The sequence below is a fragment of the Lepisosteus oculatus genome, chromosome 3 (genome assembly GCF_040954835.1).
Source record: "Lepisosteus oculatus isolate fLepOcu1 chromosome 3, fLepOcu1.hap2, whole genome shotgun sequence".
In the NCBI taxonomy this organism is placed as follows: domain Eukaryota; kingdom Metazoa; phylum Chordata; class Actinopteri; order Semionotiformes; family Lepisosteidae; genus Lepisosteus; species Lepisosteus oculatus.
The window spans coordinates 16,452,652-16,469,911 of record NC_090698.1 but is presented as its reverse complement, the minus strand read 5'-3'; the positions used below and the strand labels follow the sequence as shown (position 1 = coordinate 16,469,911).

General features: G+C 37.2%; 1 protein-coding gene across 1 annotated transcript in view; it reads left to right on the top strand.

Moving 5' to 3' along the window:
• The first annotated feature begins 3,273 nt into the window (after window positions 1-3,273).
• The window catches only part of fgf10a (fibroblast growth factor 10a), a 38,593-nt gene continuing 24,606 nt past the window's right edge, over window positions 3,274-17,260 (top strand). Inside the window, exon 1 of the mRNA XM_006627235.3 lies at window positions 3,274-4,105. Within this exon, the coding sequence (XP_006627298.1) occupies window positions 3,817-4,105 (289 nt within the window). The 5' untranslated portion in view covers window positions 3,274-3,816. The remainder of the gene's footprint in view (window positions 4,106-17,260) is intronic.

Below are 17,260 nucleotides of genomic sequence, written 5' to 3'. Positions count from 1 at the left end.
GGTCTCATTTATCTCCAAGATAAATTTCATGACCCTGTTATAAACATTTACCACACTAGGGGGACCTAGTGAAGTTTCTAAGTGCTTCAGTCTTCAACCCTGTACAGTATTTCTCCTGAGGCAGAGTATTTTATAAAAGTGAAAAGCTTATGACCTTTTCAGACATTTAACACTGACTTAATCCAATCTTCTAAGATATATGTTTCACTGCATGGCACAGTTTTGGCATTGTTACTGTGGCTAGAAGCTGTTTCATATTTTATTATCAAGCTAACACAATTCTCCGGAGGTAGTAACCTTCTCTTCATTATCCAAAGAGAAACAAAAACAATTACCTCATGTATAGGAGCATACAGGTTTAGGAAAATGCAAGATTCATTTATTGAAAATGTACACACATAAAACAGAAATTCTTGTAAAACTCATTAATTTTTTAAACTAATGTTACATTAAGTGATTCAAATCTAAAATAATGACTTCACTCTTCTTCAAAGTGTGCTAAGGGTCATTATTTGCTCAGAAGAAAAGGTTATGCTTAATTCTTTTCTTAGACCACATAGTAGAAATGTTATCGTACTACTACCAGTCTTTTTAATTAATAAAGATAACCAGCATCAAACTTCTGAAGAAAAAGTCCCAACAATTTATTGTTTGTGACTATGGGTTTGTTGTCTCCTATTATTTTAAATAAGTTGCATACGTGGAATACTAAACTTAACTTTAAATTAGATATCTTGTCAATAAATGATCTATTTATCGTAATTAGAGTTAAATTAAGTTTGTGAAAGTCAGTTTTCACATGTGTAATTCCTAAATCAAATCATATCCATACTGTACGTGCATTCAGCTTCAGAAAGTAATCTACTAAATATGTTTAATAAGAAATCATAGAACTGAATTTTCTTACATTTTTCATTTGAAAACTTGTGTGGCTTTTAAGTGCATCTGTGCAACATAATGAAGTCAGTATTGTTTCCAGTTTCTCTGTGGTTCATAATAACTGTCTCTCAGGGTCAGTTAAGCTACCAGGGACATGGCTTAAACAGATGCTGACTTTTCTTCTTTTCCATCAATTTCTACTGTTGGTTGATTTTTTTAAGCTCGCTCATTGTTGCATCTGCCTTCTGAGGAACTGTTAGAACTCTTAGTTAGTCTAGTTACATACAGTATATAGTTCCAGCCATAAACATTCCAGCCATCATAGTTTACATTGATGGTTGTTAGTTGTTGGATATTACAGAATCAACACCAGATGTATCTCTCTGAAGAAGATCAAAGAAGAATGATTGAAACTTAATGCAACAATACTTGCCGTAGTTTAAGAAGAAAGAATAACTTAAGGATCAATTTCTGATTAATATTTGTCTCAGTTACTGGTAATCTAGTGATTTAGTGGAATCTATTTTAGGCACTTGCCGACAGTTAACATACTGTTGTGGTGCATTCTGGCACAAAAAAAGTGAAACAGAATAATCACTTTTAATTTCCCAAGTGAGTAGTCCATTTGGTTCTTTTAGCATTATCTGTTATATACATAGTCATTAATCATTGTTTGCGTCATGGTTTATATTTAAAATATAGTAGATGTATTTTCTTGTTTGCTTCTTACTCTGTTTCATCAAAATTTGTAAACTTTTGAATATTCTTTCCCTGGGTTTCACTTTGTGTGGTGTCTTAAAAACGATATATTTTATATTAATTTGGCTGGGGTTTGAGAGAGGGAATTATGTTACTGTAACAGAAGGATCATAAACTTTTCAACCCCATTTTTTCACCCATATGAATTCTACTCCCTTTCCAGTCTGGTTTATCTGGAGGATGAACTGGCAGTAAATAAATGCAATATTTTGAGTCTGTTTTCATGCGGTTATATTGACAATCTTCACCTGCTTTTAGCATTATTAAGGTCATTCTAGGGTTTAGGATAACATGAAATAAATACAAAAATGTCAGTAGATGATGATTTTGTTAGAGAAAAAATCTGACTTCATACTATACCTGGGTGGACTGTCATTTAAAAACTAGCAATGGTCTGATTTACAGGACTAGGAGAAGCTGTTTTCATGCCATGAAATATAACCCACAGCTCTGGCAGAGAATCAGTCAAAACACAAAAAATATTTATTTGTCTGCAAAAAAAAAATGAAAAGCTGTTTAGAAACAGGTTGTGAGAGAAGCAGTGGAGATATGGGTTGAGAATAAAATGTGAAAAGGAAATTAAACAATTCAGACACTGGATTCTAAGACCAAGATTTTATGATGAGATCTTTCAAAACACGGAAAGGTCCCTTTTCGCTCTCATGTTAAAGCATTATTTGGCAAATAGCTCGTTAGCATTTGCAAATTGTTTGTGTATGTCTGTTTTCTTTCTAGAAATCTGGGGGGGAGGGGAGTGGTAGAGGATGTTATTGGTGGGTCTGGGGGCTTGGATACTGTTGTGGAAACAGAAAGTAAATATATGTATATTAGGAGATGGGATGTGAGGCTGTTGGTAGTGGCTAACTTTAGCTTTCAAATTCTCGCTAATTAGGAAAAGAAAGAAAATATATATTTTTTTTTTGTTTTACAGACAGTAATTTATCTGGTCCGGCTAGCCTGCTGTACGATACTGCATTCCGTGCACAGAGGGCGTAAATAAAGGAACCCTCTCTCTCCATATCGAAAAGGCAGAAGAGATGAAAACAGAGGATTAAAAACCGAAGAGGGTGGAAGGAGCCACTAAGTAAGGACACAAAGCAATGTGCTCAAGGTGGCTCTAAAAACAGTTCAATGCCAAAAAAGTGGCCACTGGGAAGTCTGTCCAACAAAGAGGCTCCCTAGAGGGAGCTGGATGCGGTGCGAGAGACAGAGAGATTAGCAAAGCCATGAGTACACAGCCCATTCTGTTGGCCAGCCTTTAGTGGAGGAAAAAAAAAGAAAAACTGAGAGCAATTAGCCAGGGCTGAAAGTCTGCCTCAAAAAGGGGTAGCAGTTGGGAATCTTCTGAACTTCCCCTCCCCTCCTACCTCCCCCCCACCACCCGCTCCAACCCCACCCCCCTCCCTTAAGGAATTTTGCAACTCTGCTGCCTGGTTTCAGATGTCTTCTTTTGCTCTGACCCAAGGGACCGACTGACTACCACCTCCAACTACCTCTGTAGGCACATCCCACCTCGGCAGAATAATCACTGACATTATTCACCAGTCTCTGACCTGTTTACTGCTAAGCAAGTTGGTGGTGGTTGGTGTGTGTGTGTGTGGGGGGGGTGGGTGGGGGGGAGAGAGAGAGAAAAAACACGCTCACTCAACACACACACACATCTTCAAAGCCAACTGTTTTTCATAGACTGCCAATTAGCTAAAGAGATTACATCTGGTCCCTGTGCTGAATAAATAAGGTGAAAAGAGTGACACGAATCAGACACTTCGGAGAGGAGATCGGCTGTGTTCAAGAAACCCCTAAGTGCTTCAGCTGTGGGGGGGGGGAGAAGCGTCATTCACAGAGGGAACTCCCGACAATATAAAACCCACAGACTTCAGAGGGATTACACTTACGGATTTTTCTTTGCTTTCCTTTTATTTATTTTTTTGGGTCCAAGAGAAAATTTATTGTGAAAACTTTCTGTTTCAAGGAAGGAGCCTTCAAGGGGGGGGAATTCAGGCTGCACGCTGGAGGTGGTTTGAGTTATGGATGTTGGTGCACTCCGTTCGACAGAAAGAGGAGCTAGAGAGGGGATAACAAGCGACGGGACCTCCACTTGCCTCCTTCCACTTCTCCCCAGTATTCCAGTATGTTTCTTTCTGTGAGACTTTTTCCAGTCCCAAGAGCTTCAGTACAATGTGGAAATGGATACTGACAAAGGGTGCCTTAGCCTTTTCACACCTGTCCTGTGTCTCCCTGCTTGTCTTGATCTACACTGTGTCTATCACCTGCAATGACATCGGCAAAGACATGCATTCAGCAGGGGTCACCAACTCTTCTGTGGTTGTTGGGAGACATGTGCGCAGCTACAATCACCTCCAAGGAGACGTTCGCAAGAGGAAGCTCTTTTCCTTCCAGAAGTTCTTTCTCAGGATTGATAAAAATGGCAAAGTTAATGGGACGAAGAGCAAGGATGATCCCTACAGTAAGTAACTTATCCTAACAAATCTCTTCCAGATGTAGGTGAGAGAATGAGACTAAATATTTCCACTCAGATGTCCTGAAAAATGATTAATGTAATGTTTTAACACTGCAAGAAACTATTTACAACTGTAGATAATACCCTGTTACCTCTTATGTTTGGTGTCCCTCATTTGCGATAGAAAAGACAGTGAAATAATTTATCACAACGGAAGCTGGAGAGCTTGTGAATTTGCCGTTCTGTCTCTTCCATTTTCTATTACAGCAGTAAGCTCTGAAAATGTAGAAAAAGCCTTGTAGTTTTTCTGTGCTCTCATCAATAGAGTGCCTTTGTGATATTTTTTTTACATTTGCATGTTTTAATCAGTGGCTGTTCACGTATGAAAGACGGAATCTGAAAACAATTATGCTGTGCCATTTCAGTGGTTTTTCTAAAAACTTTAAACATTAATTTCTTTAGAAGAGAAGAGGGTCTCTTGTGGTTCAGATATTATTTATTTCTGCACTTCATGCTGGTTTGAAATGATCAGAGAGTCTGAAGAAGCTAGGCTGTAATGCACCATGACCACTATTTGTCTTCATTTTCCCTTCCCCACTGTAACTGTATATTAGTGTTCATGCTGCCCGTAGCACACATGGTGTTTTCTAATGGTTTTTACTATTAGTTCTGCTGCTAAAAAATAGACTCCCCATCATACCAAAGTACTGCTCCCTCGTACCAGGGTACTGCTCTTTGAAATCAGTGTTGCTCTTTTGTACCAGAGATCAGCTCTTTTACACCAGAGTGGTGCTCTTTAATATTAGTGTACTGATCTTCTAAACCAGAGGAGTGCTCTGTTATACCAGAATACTGCTATTTGAAATCAGAGCGCTGCTCTTTTATATAAATGCACCGATCTTTTATACCAGAGTAGTGTTCCATTATACCAGAATACAGCTCTTTTATAACAGAGTACTGTTCCATTATATCCGAGTACCGCTCTTTTATACCAGGGTATTATTCTGTTATACCAGAGTGCTGCTCTTTTATGCCAGAGTACTGGTGTCTTATACCAGAGTACTGCTCTTTTACAGCAGAGTACTGTTGCGTTACAGCAGAGTACAACATTCTCTGTAGAATAAACATTTCTCAACTTGAGACCCACCTGGCCACTGTTCTTCTTCCATCAAGACTTTGGTTACACCTCATGCACACATTTCTGCTCGTTAATTAAAAACTATCTTGTGAGCTACACGTGGTAGAAATTGTACTTCAATAGGGAAGTATTGAAATGTTGTTTAGCTGTACTGGATATGGATTTAAGAAGCTTGAAGAAGGACTTGTATCTTCTCTTTCTTTGTTTTGTAATGTTAAGCAAAAAGTAATCAAAATTGATTAGGTTAATTCGTTTACGTAAGTGGATTTGCAGTCCTCTTAAATTACCCTTGTCTATAAAATGAAAAGTGCACTTAAACTTTAGAAGTGCTCAGGCAATGGTTGATACATTCTAAATAGTGTGTTTTTTAGAATGTGCAACAAAGAAGTGTTTTCTTATTTATAGTGTGTTACATAATATAGCAAGAATAAAAAGTAAATATCATTCACAGTAATCTTTATATTAAATTTGAGCTTTCAGATTGAAATGGCTATTCTTCTGAAGTTTATAATTTAAATACAAAATGAGTTCTCCACGAAAAATATAAAATGTTGTGTGCCCCAATTCTGAATTAATCAAAGGATGTCATCACATTTTATGATAAAGTGTGCATATGAAAAAATATCCTTGTTTGTAATTTGTTGTAAACGTGCAAAATTATCAACTTATTTTTCTATCTACTTGTTTTCTACTTTCTCTATATAGACTAAAGATGAATGATTTGCATTATGTACTGAATAAATTGGTGGTAATAAATTTTGTTTCTGTGAGAGGCAACTAAAGGGTTAAGATGCATACTAAATAATATGAAATAATACATTTCATCCAGTATATTAAATCTGATAAAATTAAATTGGCAAAAACGCAAGTAAGCAGGAAGGTCTCCTTCAGTAGACTTTGACTTGCTCAGGGGCATACAGTATGTTAGGCAAATGAGTTTTTATCTGACATAATAGCCTTGTAACAGATGCATTCCGTGCAGAACAGATAATCCCTCTTATGTTTATGGTATCTGTAGGAGCAAGAGTGTAAAACCATAGATCTTAGTGCAGGTTGGTACAATGGTCACATGCTGCTCTGTTCATGTAGTGAACGCTAGATGGTGTCCATTTGTATTTTTCTACATATAACTTAAGGTATTTTTCTGTGACAACGTACTGATACCCTGGTCTCACATTTGATGGAGATATGTAAAGGTTTTTTACCTACTGCCAGGCTTTAAGGTGAACAGTATTTACTGGCACCAGCAGCCTTTTAGATAGTAATGTAACAAAAAAGGCTTTAACAGCACCTTGACATCCTTTTGCACCAATTCTGCAACGAAATACCACTATAACTACCCATTATAATGACCTGAAGACAAACTCATCAAATTAATCATAGTCCCACTGTCTGCAACGGATATCTCTGGTGAAATCACACTATTTTTACACCTTAATTTTATCCAATACATACAGTAGGAATAACTTTATTTGTATTTCAACTTATTGCAATAATATGTGAACACCGCCTATACCATAGGCTATGTTCTGGTGAAATATTCTGAATTGCAGATGTAGAAGCACAGACTGAGAAATACCTGATAACTATTGCTCCTCAATCTTCCTTTCCATTAACCAGAGTACTTTGGATGATGGGAGAGACCAAACTGCCTCTTCTGAAAATATGCAAAGTATTTTCATGAGAATTCTGTCTGTTAGCTACCCAAATATCTCTCCACTGCAAATACAGCACATGTGTATGTTAGTAAGAGCATTTCCAAATAAAACTACTTAACATGGCAGGTCCAAAATGATTTTAGCAACTATTTAAGGCTAGCTGTCTTCTTTTTGAAAACATTACATTGCAAAGCTGACATTTTGGATCCAACAGAATCAGGCATGGGAAGTTCGCCGATATTCATCTCGCAATTATTAAAACTGACAGAAGCGAAGAGTTCAGATAACAGGAGCTGAAGATGGGGGAGGCAAAGAGGAAGTGAATGCGGAACATCTAAAGCTTCTTTGTGGAACAAATATCTAGTTTTACACCAATGCATTCACAATCTCTTTTCCTAAAGGAATGCAGGAATAAATATTTATGTGTCCTAGGGTTTTACTTTATTTACAGTTTGCATATCAAGCTTTTAATGTGTTTTAACTTGCATGCCTTTGTTTTGCAACATTGGCGTTTTTCCTTTACACATCCAGATTATCTAGTGTAATGAACTGCACTGCTATACAAGTTCGCATATTTGTGCCAGCCACATCTGTTTCAATTTAGAATACCCACACTTAGTGTTCCTAACCAAATGTAAAGAGACCACTTATTTCCTATTCACTTTTAAGGTAGTAGAATATGGTACCTTGAGCCATGTTTATGAGGAATCTTGATGGCAAAAGAACATTTCATGTACAGTCATTTAAACCTCTAATAAAAAAAAAACATTTTTGCATTGTGCCCACTATTCTGAAAACCCCATCTGTTGTAGAAACCCATTGTTAAATAAATAAGGACAGCCTTAATCCCGAGACTTGCATGAAAGGTTAAATAGATTCTCAGTTGGAGTTTTAGGATTTCAGAGTTAAATTCTGTGACTTGAATACTCTTGCCCCCAATATGCACCACAACCACCACCCAAGTCATGTTAGAGGGGAAACTAACCAAAGTATTACTCTCTTTCATTAAATGGGACAATTTTTCCAATTATGCTGTCAAGAGGCACTGGATCCCATTAAATAATCATAAATCAACAAACTTAATTCAGAAGATCTGATTTCTGGCAAAATCTTTCAGCAGGTCTCCATGAGTATTATTTAAACTGCCATTTTTTGGTGCTATAATTTTTTGTTTCTACAGTACGTGCCTTAAATGAACTTTTGTTGTCTCTCAAAATACTTTCTACTAGGTAATGATGATGATGATAATGGTGATTTCTATAGCGACTTTCATAGAAAGACATCTCAAAGCAAAGATTAACATAGAAATAAAAAATTAGCTGCAGTTGTACAGTATTAAAAATAAGGAATGCTTTTTCTAAAACTGTTAAAAGCCTTGTCACTCAGTATACGGTTTCTTATGCTTTAAGGTTTACCAAACAAGAATCTAAGGAGCTGACCTGTTGGGGTGAAGTGGAATAGTCCAGAAGTATAATAAATGTGGAGAAGGATTATAATATGTACCCTAAAAAGAGACACAGGGAGGATGCCATATTGGAATCCTAACAGGACTTAGGTGTTTGTATAACTTAGGTATGGTTAAAATTCTAATTGTTGAACATACTTATGCCTGTCGATGGTAATTTTAGAGACACCAGCAAGCAGTGCTTTACAGTCCAATCCAATCTGGTGAAAACAAAAGAAGGAAACAGCATCTCTGTATCTGACTGGAACAAGAGAGTTTTAAACGAACAGTATTTTACAAGTAAAAAAAGAACATTTCTGCTGATCTAACATCTAAACATCGGTAGCCATGCTATTGATGCTAAAGTCATTCAAGCATTCATTTTAAGCAGTTTGTCTGCCACAAACAGTTTAAAAGCTTACAGATTGTGTGTGCAATTTGTGAGAAAAATTACTATTTACTATCACTAACACTTTACATACACAATGCCTGAAAAGACATTTCTAGCATGCAAGTTGAGGTTTTTTGTGAGCTTCGTTGGTGCAGTAAACCTCTAGTAGGCTATGTTCTGACAATGTAAGTGCCACTTCATTTCAGAGCACTCTAACTCTGCTGCAAGACTGAAAGGAATGTTAAACAGTCAGCAGTGGTATTTCACTGGCAGTCAACCTCATCTCTCACTGGTCATGTTCAGCTCTGATTCCAGTTTGGTTAAGGTTTATATGGAGGAGAGCCTGAGGTTAAAAAACAGCTAGTACACCGAATAGAATCCAAACGAATAGGTGAACTCTTGCTACAGTACAAAAACAGTAGAGAATCCAGTGAGAGGAAAATCCCCTCAGAATAAAAATAATAATCTGGATGCTGGATGTACATATATATAGGACAAGAGATTATTTTCAGAACCTTTTATTATATTTCACGTTAAACCTCTTGTTAAGCATTATTAAGACATTAACTCAGTTGGGTCTATAGCTAGTAATTCTTCTTACAATTCAGAAAAAGAGATGGTTGTTCCAATCAATTCTAAGACAACATTCACTTCTCAGCAATGATTAAATCCTCTTTTTTCCCATCTTTTCTTTTCTTTCTTAAAACATTTGCAAGGGGGGAGTAAGTGCTTTACTAAGACTTTCAAGAGTCTGTGTGTGTTTGTAATCAGAAAACAGCCTGGAAGTTAACATAGGCCTCATATGTGGGGTCATTAAGATATTGTCTTAATGCTATGCAATTACATGGGAAAAAGCCACTATAATGGCCACAGGGTAGCCTGCCCACCAAATTGTAGACTATTATGGTCTTTAACCTCTGAACCTCTGTAATACCTCTGTATGGGAGCAATATGTTTCGGGTGGGAGTGCATGGGTAGGTGGAGGAAATCTGATAGCCAATTGCTAATCAAAGGGGTATTTAATCAAACTGGTTTGGCTTAATAAAAGAAAATTCTTATTTAAGCTGAAGGCCGATGAAAATTGAAAATAAACTATAGCCAGTGTAGAATGTGACATGGTGACTGGTTTCTGAAGAATGGAACTACGCTACCCCCCATACCTTTTGTGGCCTGCACTGTGAGACGCACTGATAACCCAGACCTCCACCACCAACACACACAAACCACCTCCGTTTTAAGCCCTTGGGGCTCATTAGGCCCCAGGAGGTGCTGTTGCATTGGCAAATCCCTCTGGACAGCTGCACCCCATCCTGTCCCTATATAGTACTGCTGCTGAAGATGCCCGGCTGGAGTCCAAACTAATGATTCCAAAGTTATGAGGCACATCCTGTGCTCTGGGCAGGGGGGAAAGAACCCAATAGGGATGTACAGGCCCAGAAAGCAAAAGTAGTTTTCTTGTTTATTACTCCTTGGCCAATGCTGGATGCTAGCAATTTTTTTTTTGATTAATAAATTCCAAGGCCACATACAAAAGCAGAATTCAGATCAACATTGTTTACAAAATGTTTAGTTTTTCTCAATTGCTTTGTAAACTTCAAGCTTGAATTGTATGGTCTTTGGCCATGCTCTGCTCTTGACAATAAAACATTACATTCTTTCCTCTCCTGAATATTGCTACTATTACAATATTATACTTGTTTTTCTTAGTTATTCAATTTATTTGTTTCCTTTTATCTATAGTAAGCACAATGCTTGGTAAATTGCAATGTATCCAGACATGCCCATATTTAATTTTTCTAAAAAAAGATTGGAAATGTGGAACGTCAATTTCCACAACGTGGAATGGAATCAGGAAGTCTAAGATTAGCAGATGGTGACAGTGGAGATGTACTATACAGATGAAAAATAACATTGTTGTAGGTGAAATATGATGAATGCTGTGTTTATTCTTATTATCATGAACTAATCATTGAATCAGACTTGACATTCCCAAACCTAAACACTGTACATGCTGTTCGCATGGCTCATTGCCATCATGTCGTCATTATTGTATTTCACCTACTCTTTTTCCAGAGCACATTGTCTCACATATACAGTACCGTTTCTTCTGACATCAAGTTATATTCTCATTCGACTTATACTTCAGTGTACAGAACAAGGTGCTGAGCCTTGCTGTTGAAGCTGATACGCTTGCTTCTTTCAAGTAATGGCTAGATGAGATTCTTGGAAGTGTTACCTACAGTACTAACTGCTAAACAAACTAACCGATGGGAGGCTAGATTATTTTTACACTTTTTATGTGATTATGCACTTTAAAACCTTTGATGAAGCCATACAAAATTGAACTGAAGTATCTCTTGTGCACAGTGCTGTCAAGATTTCTTGATTAACACACTTTAGGTGAAAATTTTAGAGGCATGATTTTTATTGTTTCCATTATCATTCTTAAAACACACAGAATGGCCCTTTCAAAGTGTTCAAAATGAATGATACACTTGTATGCTTTTAGTGCTGCAGATGTTAATGAGGTTTAGACATATCACAGGTCCAGTAAAGCCTGCAGTATAAATTTGGGGATTAAGGTTCTGACTTGAAATTGTTCTGATTAATGATTGACCTGCTATGCTTAACATCCCTAGCAAAAATAACCCTTAAATTTTAAGCAGTCTAATAATTCACAATTAAGACATAATCCCTTGGAAAAGACCATAACAAAAGAACCAGAAGTTAAATGCAAATTAAAATGTGTCTTTACAGAAAATATAGATTTTTTCTGCAGTAAGCATTTGGGACAAATCAAATTAAATATAACCACAGAAATATAAGTGCTATTTTCGGTTACCTCTATATTGTCATGCGTTGAATCTAATTCCCCCAAATGTAATCATTTGGTAGACTGATTGAGTGAAATAAGTAAATGCATCTGTCAAACTATCCAAAGCATTTGTAATGAAGTGTATATGTATACTGTATGTACAGTACCAACAATGAAATGGTCTGTTTTATGAAACTTTTTTCCATTGTAGCCTTTAACTGAATTGGATTACTCTAAGGAGTAATATTATTGTTCCAGCACCACTTAAAGTCTAAGTAAAAACAACCTTTTCATCTACTGAGACAATTACCCCCAATCAATGCAAAAGCAAGTTTGCTGTGCAGAAAACCTCAATACAGTAAATGAGGGGAATCATCTGAAAACACCTGACTGTTAGTGCTCCCAGGTAAAAAAAACAGACCAAAGAAATTGGTGCATTGTCTGGTTTTCTTCAGAGTTCAGCCTCTTTTTTACATTTCAGTCTTTCTATCTGGTGGGGTGTCTGAATATGTGAAAGAGCCTTCTACATGCTGTCTGAAACCTAATACTCCTCACTTTGTCTCATTCCTTTTGAGGTCCCATCTGCACAAGATCATGGTTGCCTTTGTCATGTTGTTTTCAAAAGCTTACCGTTTGTCTGCTTCACACAAGACTCTGTGTGAAAAATGTTTACAGTGGAATTCTGACCTCCAAACTTCAGCAAAATATTTCAGATGTCACCACAAATACAAGGGGAAGGTTTTCTGTGCTCAGCACTGTAGCTCTATGAGGTTGAACATGGTTAAAATGGAAAAGTATCTTAGGACTTAATATACTTTAATAATAATTAGAATGATGATGAGTGTAAGTCATAATTATGAGTAATTCAAAGTATGAAAATAAAAAAATGGTGAACGTTTGCTTCAATATAGAAATTTTTGGTATGTGTTTGCACATCTCAAATGCTAGACGTAAAAACTTCTAGCAATTTCATATTTATTTGTTTTTTTTTAACAAACAGTTAAAAGTTAATTCCATAAAGAAAAGTTAACCAAAAATATATATTTTGAAGGTAAAGCCTATTGTGGTGAGATTGTAAAATGATTTTCACACACACTTACAATAATTAAAATTTCCCATAATTACATAATTAAATGCATTTACCAAAAGAGATGTTGAAAATCACACATACCACAGAGAAAACATACAAAAACCAGGATGAATATAACAAGTTCCTAATCATTATGATTGTGTACTGCAGATAACATGAAATGTCTTTCATCTTCTGCAAAGGTAAGAAGAGGTACTGTATAAGAGAATCGTAAAAGGCCTTAATGGTGTCATACACATTTGACTGAAAGTATTTAGCAGAACACTTTCATGGGTTCAGGGTTCAATTGTTTGCTAGATGAAAGGGTCAGAGTTCAGAAGGCTCACAATCATGTTGTCAAATTCACGTTCTGCACATTAAAAGGGGTAATAGCTATTGCTACCTTTTCCTCTCTCACCCACTATCAGATCTCTTTAATAAGCTTCCTTTCACGAAGTGTCAGGGACAAATGTGAAAATAACCTCTGCAATTTAAGATTGCAATACTTAATGATGAAAAAGAGTTGTTAAATTGTATTATAAGTATTTACTAAAGGCCACATTGTTATTTTGTTATTCAGAACACATTATTGTTAATTAAGGAAAATTACAACAAGTTCCTAAACTAAATACACATTCCCTCACATGGTGAAAACTGGCAGAATATCCTTATGTTCTCTATGATGGAGAATCAAGGCTTTCTGTGTTACAATTTTGAAAACATATCTTCTGAACGTTGTGTCATTGCTTTTAAATCTTATCGAAAGTTTCCCACAATCTCCCCTTTTTAAAACAGTAAGGAAAATGTTGCGTCTGTCAAATGCTTCTGATGGCTACGTTGTTTTCCTTTTTAAGGGAAACACATTTACCAAGTCATCGGGATTTACAATTGTTCAGAACTTTTTGACATTACAACAAAAGGGAGTCCAAGAAAATGTTTTCTCTTTTGAGTTGGTTTTATGGATCAGTAATATATTTAATGTGTCTCCCTTTCTTGGTTTGCACACTGAAAGATGGGTTACTGAAACAGATACTAAAGAAAAGCACTCAATTGAAAAAATGTGTGCGATTGTCAGAAAAAGAATTACTGTTAGCAGCTGAATCAAGTACTACTGTAAAAAAAGAAAAGTGAGATAAAGATGTCCAGGAGGCAATACCGTCTTCAGTTTATGACTTAAATTATTTTATCTCTGCTCCATGTTAAATTACACATTAGGTTGTGAGTGATTTAATATAAATTATTTGATATAGGCTTCCATTCCAGCTTGTTTTTGTTTTTCCATGTACATCTTTGCCAGCAGTGTGGAGTAATACCTAAGGTGGGACTCTGGGTTTCAGGATCAGAACAGGGGGGTTGTTCATGACACAAATCCTGGGTTTGATGCTGCTGTTGTAGTTTTGAGCAAGGTCCTCCACTCAAATTGTTCCCACACATATCCTGCTGCTTAAGTGGGTCTCCAGGACATTATTTCTGAGTTGATGTACCTGGTAAATTATCTGTTGTTTTAAACAACCACAAACCTAGGATTTTCTATTCTTGTTGACACAGGACATAAAACTTAAAACAATTTTTGATTAAAGATTAAGAGAGCACAATAAGAGCTTTTGCAATCTATTTGGTTCAATCTTTCAATCTGATTTTACAAATAAACAGAAAGCTATAGGATGAGCTGCACAATGTGGAGATTGCTGATTTGAATCCAGCCCGTGTAACTGTCCCAGCGAGAACTAACATAAGATTAGGCGAGAGGAGGCTTTTTCAGCCCATGTAGTTTATTCTGCTGCAAGTAGATAATTGATCCCAGGATCCAATCCATCGGTTTTCTGAAAGAAGTCAGGGAATCAGCTTCAACAGCATGGCTGTGTAAGTTGTTTCAATCTCTTGTTGTGGGGAAGCAACTCCTGTACCCAGTTTTAAGTTCCTTAGCTTGACTTTGTCAATGCCTTTGAGGATTTTGAATGCATGGTTTAGCCCCCCTGTCTAGAGCAGATGAGAGCCTGTAGGGCTGTGAGCTATTAATAACTGGAAGAGTGGCCTGAGATCTGGTTCACCATTAAGTCCTAAACATACCTACAGTATTCTAGTTTGCAGTGTGAAACAAAGTAAGCAACCTGGTCACACCATGGAGAGGAACAGGGTGGCAATTGTCATTCTTTTGCCTATTGCTGTTTGGAAGCAGCAGTATCTGCTGTTTCCTACAAAGTACTGTATAAGGAAAATAACTGGCAGATCCTGAATTTTCTTTGCACTAAAAACGGGTCAGCAAGTTTCGGTTTTGGATTTGATGTGTCAAAATGATGCAAATTCTACATTTCTGACTTCAAAGAGATCTCAGATAAATTTCCTTATATCTATAATGGAGTGCCAGATCTAAATATGTAATTAGAAATATATACTGTATAAAACTCTTCTTCACAGTTTTTGTCTTGTCTTTAATAGCAATATATTTTATGTTTCTGGCTGCCCCCACAATGACAAATGCTGAAAAGCAACATAAAGGTCGCCATCCTTATGGGGGGTTGCAAAAAAACAGAAGAAAAAAAAACAAAAACAAACAATTAGACATTCTAAATTTAAAATGGCAGCTACATCTTTCTTCTAACGCAATTCATGCACCCAAAAAGAAATACATGTATATTGTTTACATGTCCCCTCTCTTTCCGTATCTTGCAATATTGTGTGACTGCAGTTTTCTGTTTTTGCTCTATAGCGTCTTCCAACTGAGATTTTGAAGCACTGTATTTATAAGGGGAAGGTGATAACCAGCAAAGGATCTACATTCTCTACAATGGACTCCTCCTTGCCCTTTGTCACCCTGGATAACAAGCTGTAAGAGTCCTTAGTAGCTGATTTCACAAGGGGGGAGTTTGCCAGCTTGATAAACACTGTGCTGAGCAGACAACAGCTGAAGCAGAACTTGCGGAACAGAAATAACAGGATGGGCAACAAGTAACTAATCCTTTAAAGCCCAGAGAAATTGACAAAACTATTACAGCTCCTGACATTTTCCCATTTACTAGATGGCTTGACAGCAGCACCTAAGAGGCAATGGGGATGACACAGCACTCTTGCGCTCCATCAGTGAGCATTAAACCAGTGCTGGAAACAAGACAGAAGCCAGACTAAACCCAATAACCTTTCTCCATGGGTAGAAAATGCTATGCTATGCTAAATGGATTTGGTTTATCCAGACCTAGTGTTCTTAGAGGCATCGTGTTGCATTTTATTTTTTAACTGCACACAACAGTAAAGGGAGGGTGAACGACAGAGTCTAATGCAAAGTTATTTTAATTGTGGTGCAGGGTATCTTTAGGGTTGTATGTGCAGGACTCTCCACTTGTCCTGTAACTCCTTGCTAGTCACCAGACTTTCAGTTACGTCAGTGGGAGGATATCTTTTGGTTGGTGACAACTCTTCTACCAAGCATTTCAGACTTTGCAGCATGACTGTGATGGGAGAATGTGCAGGTCTGAAAAAGCACCTATCCTTTCTCCTTCCCCCAGGGAATTCCATCAGAGTGAGCTGTGATGGAAGGCAAACTAGCATAGATTTCCACTGGACAGATGGAAATGAAAAAAAAAAAGATCCAACAATCTTTCTCTTATTTCTCCTTCATGGAACTGGCAAACTGAGCAGCCAGGCTCACAGCCTCAACCTTCAAATCAGTGAGCTCCTCCTGGCTGTGTGCTGTGAGAACCACTCACCTGCGTTACTCTTAGCCTGCAGTGTCAGGATTAGCAACAATCTGATGACCCATTCCTCACTCAAGCACAATGTGTCACTCTCACAGGGGGCACTGTTGGAAAAGCTACATGCAATTCTGCCATTCTTAGAAACATCTCAATCTATGTTAAAGCATGGCTTCATAGGTACAGCAAGGGAAAAAATAGTTTTTAGCTTAATTCAGTGTGTGTTGAGAAGAAGCAGTATAAGAACAAACTCATCTTTGGTTTGTAATAATCAGGAGTGGGCGATAGTCCAGTACAGTAATGGAATGACGTAGTGGGAAGGCTATAGGGTGAGAACGGACCTCTCGTGTTAACTCACCACCTGGTCAATTCCTGCTCTTTCCTTTGGTTTTCACTTCTCGCTTCTCTTCCTCCATCTCACAGCTGCTTCTTGTCTGTAGTGTCTGTGTGTCTCAGGAAGGTGCTCCTCCATTCACAACTTCCCTGTCTGCCTCTTTTAGTCCAAATACAGCTCATGCAATCGAGGCCATATGGTCAAATGTGGCAGCCTTCACGTTGTGTAAACTTCTGCACAGATTCCTCTCTGTTTTAATGGTTTAATTTTATTTGGTTCACTTTTTTTCTCTTTTGTTTCACGGTGAAATGTGTTTTATTTGGATCATTGTTTGTGTTAGTTCATCCACAAATCACCCCCCCCCCCCAAACTCCCCAGGCTATTTAATTGTGTGTCATTGAAACTATTTTGTTTCAATGAAACTAAACGGGTTAAATATTTTAGTGGTGGATGTCTGACTTAAAGCTGAAACTGGAAGTGTCTGGGTTCATACACAGCATCTGCTGTAATTGTGTTTTCATTGACCTTCTTCCCTTTTTGCTTTTTTCATAGTTTCTTTTATGGTTCTTGTGGGAATTTGTAACCACACATACAATAAAAGAGACATATGAAGAGCTCTAACT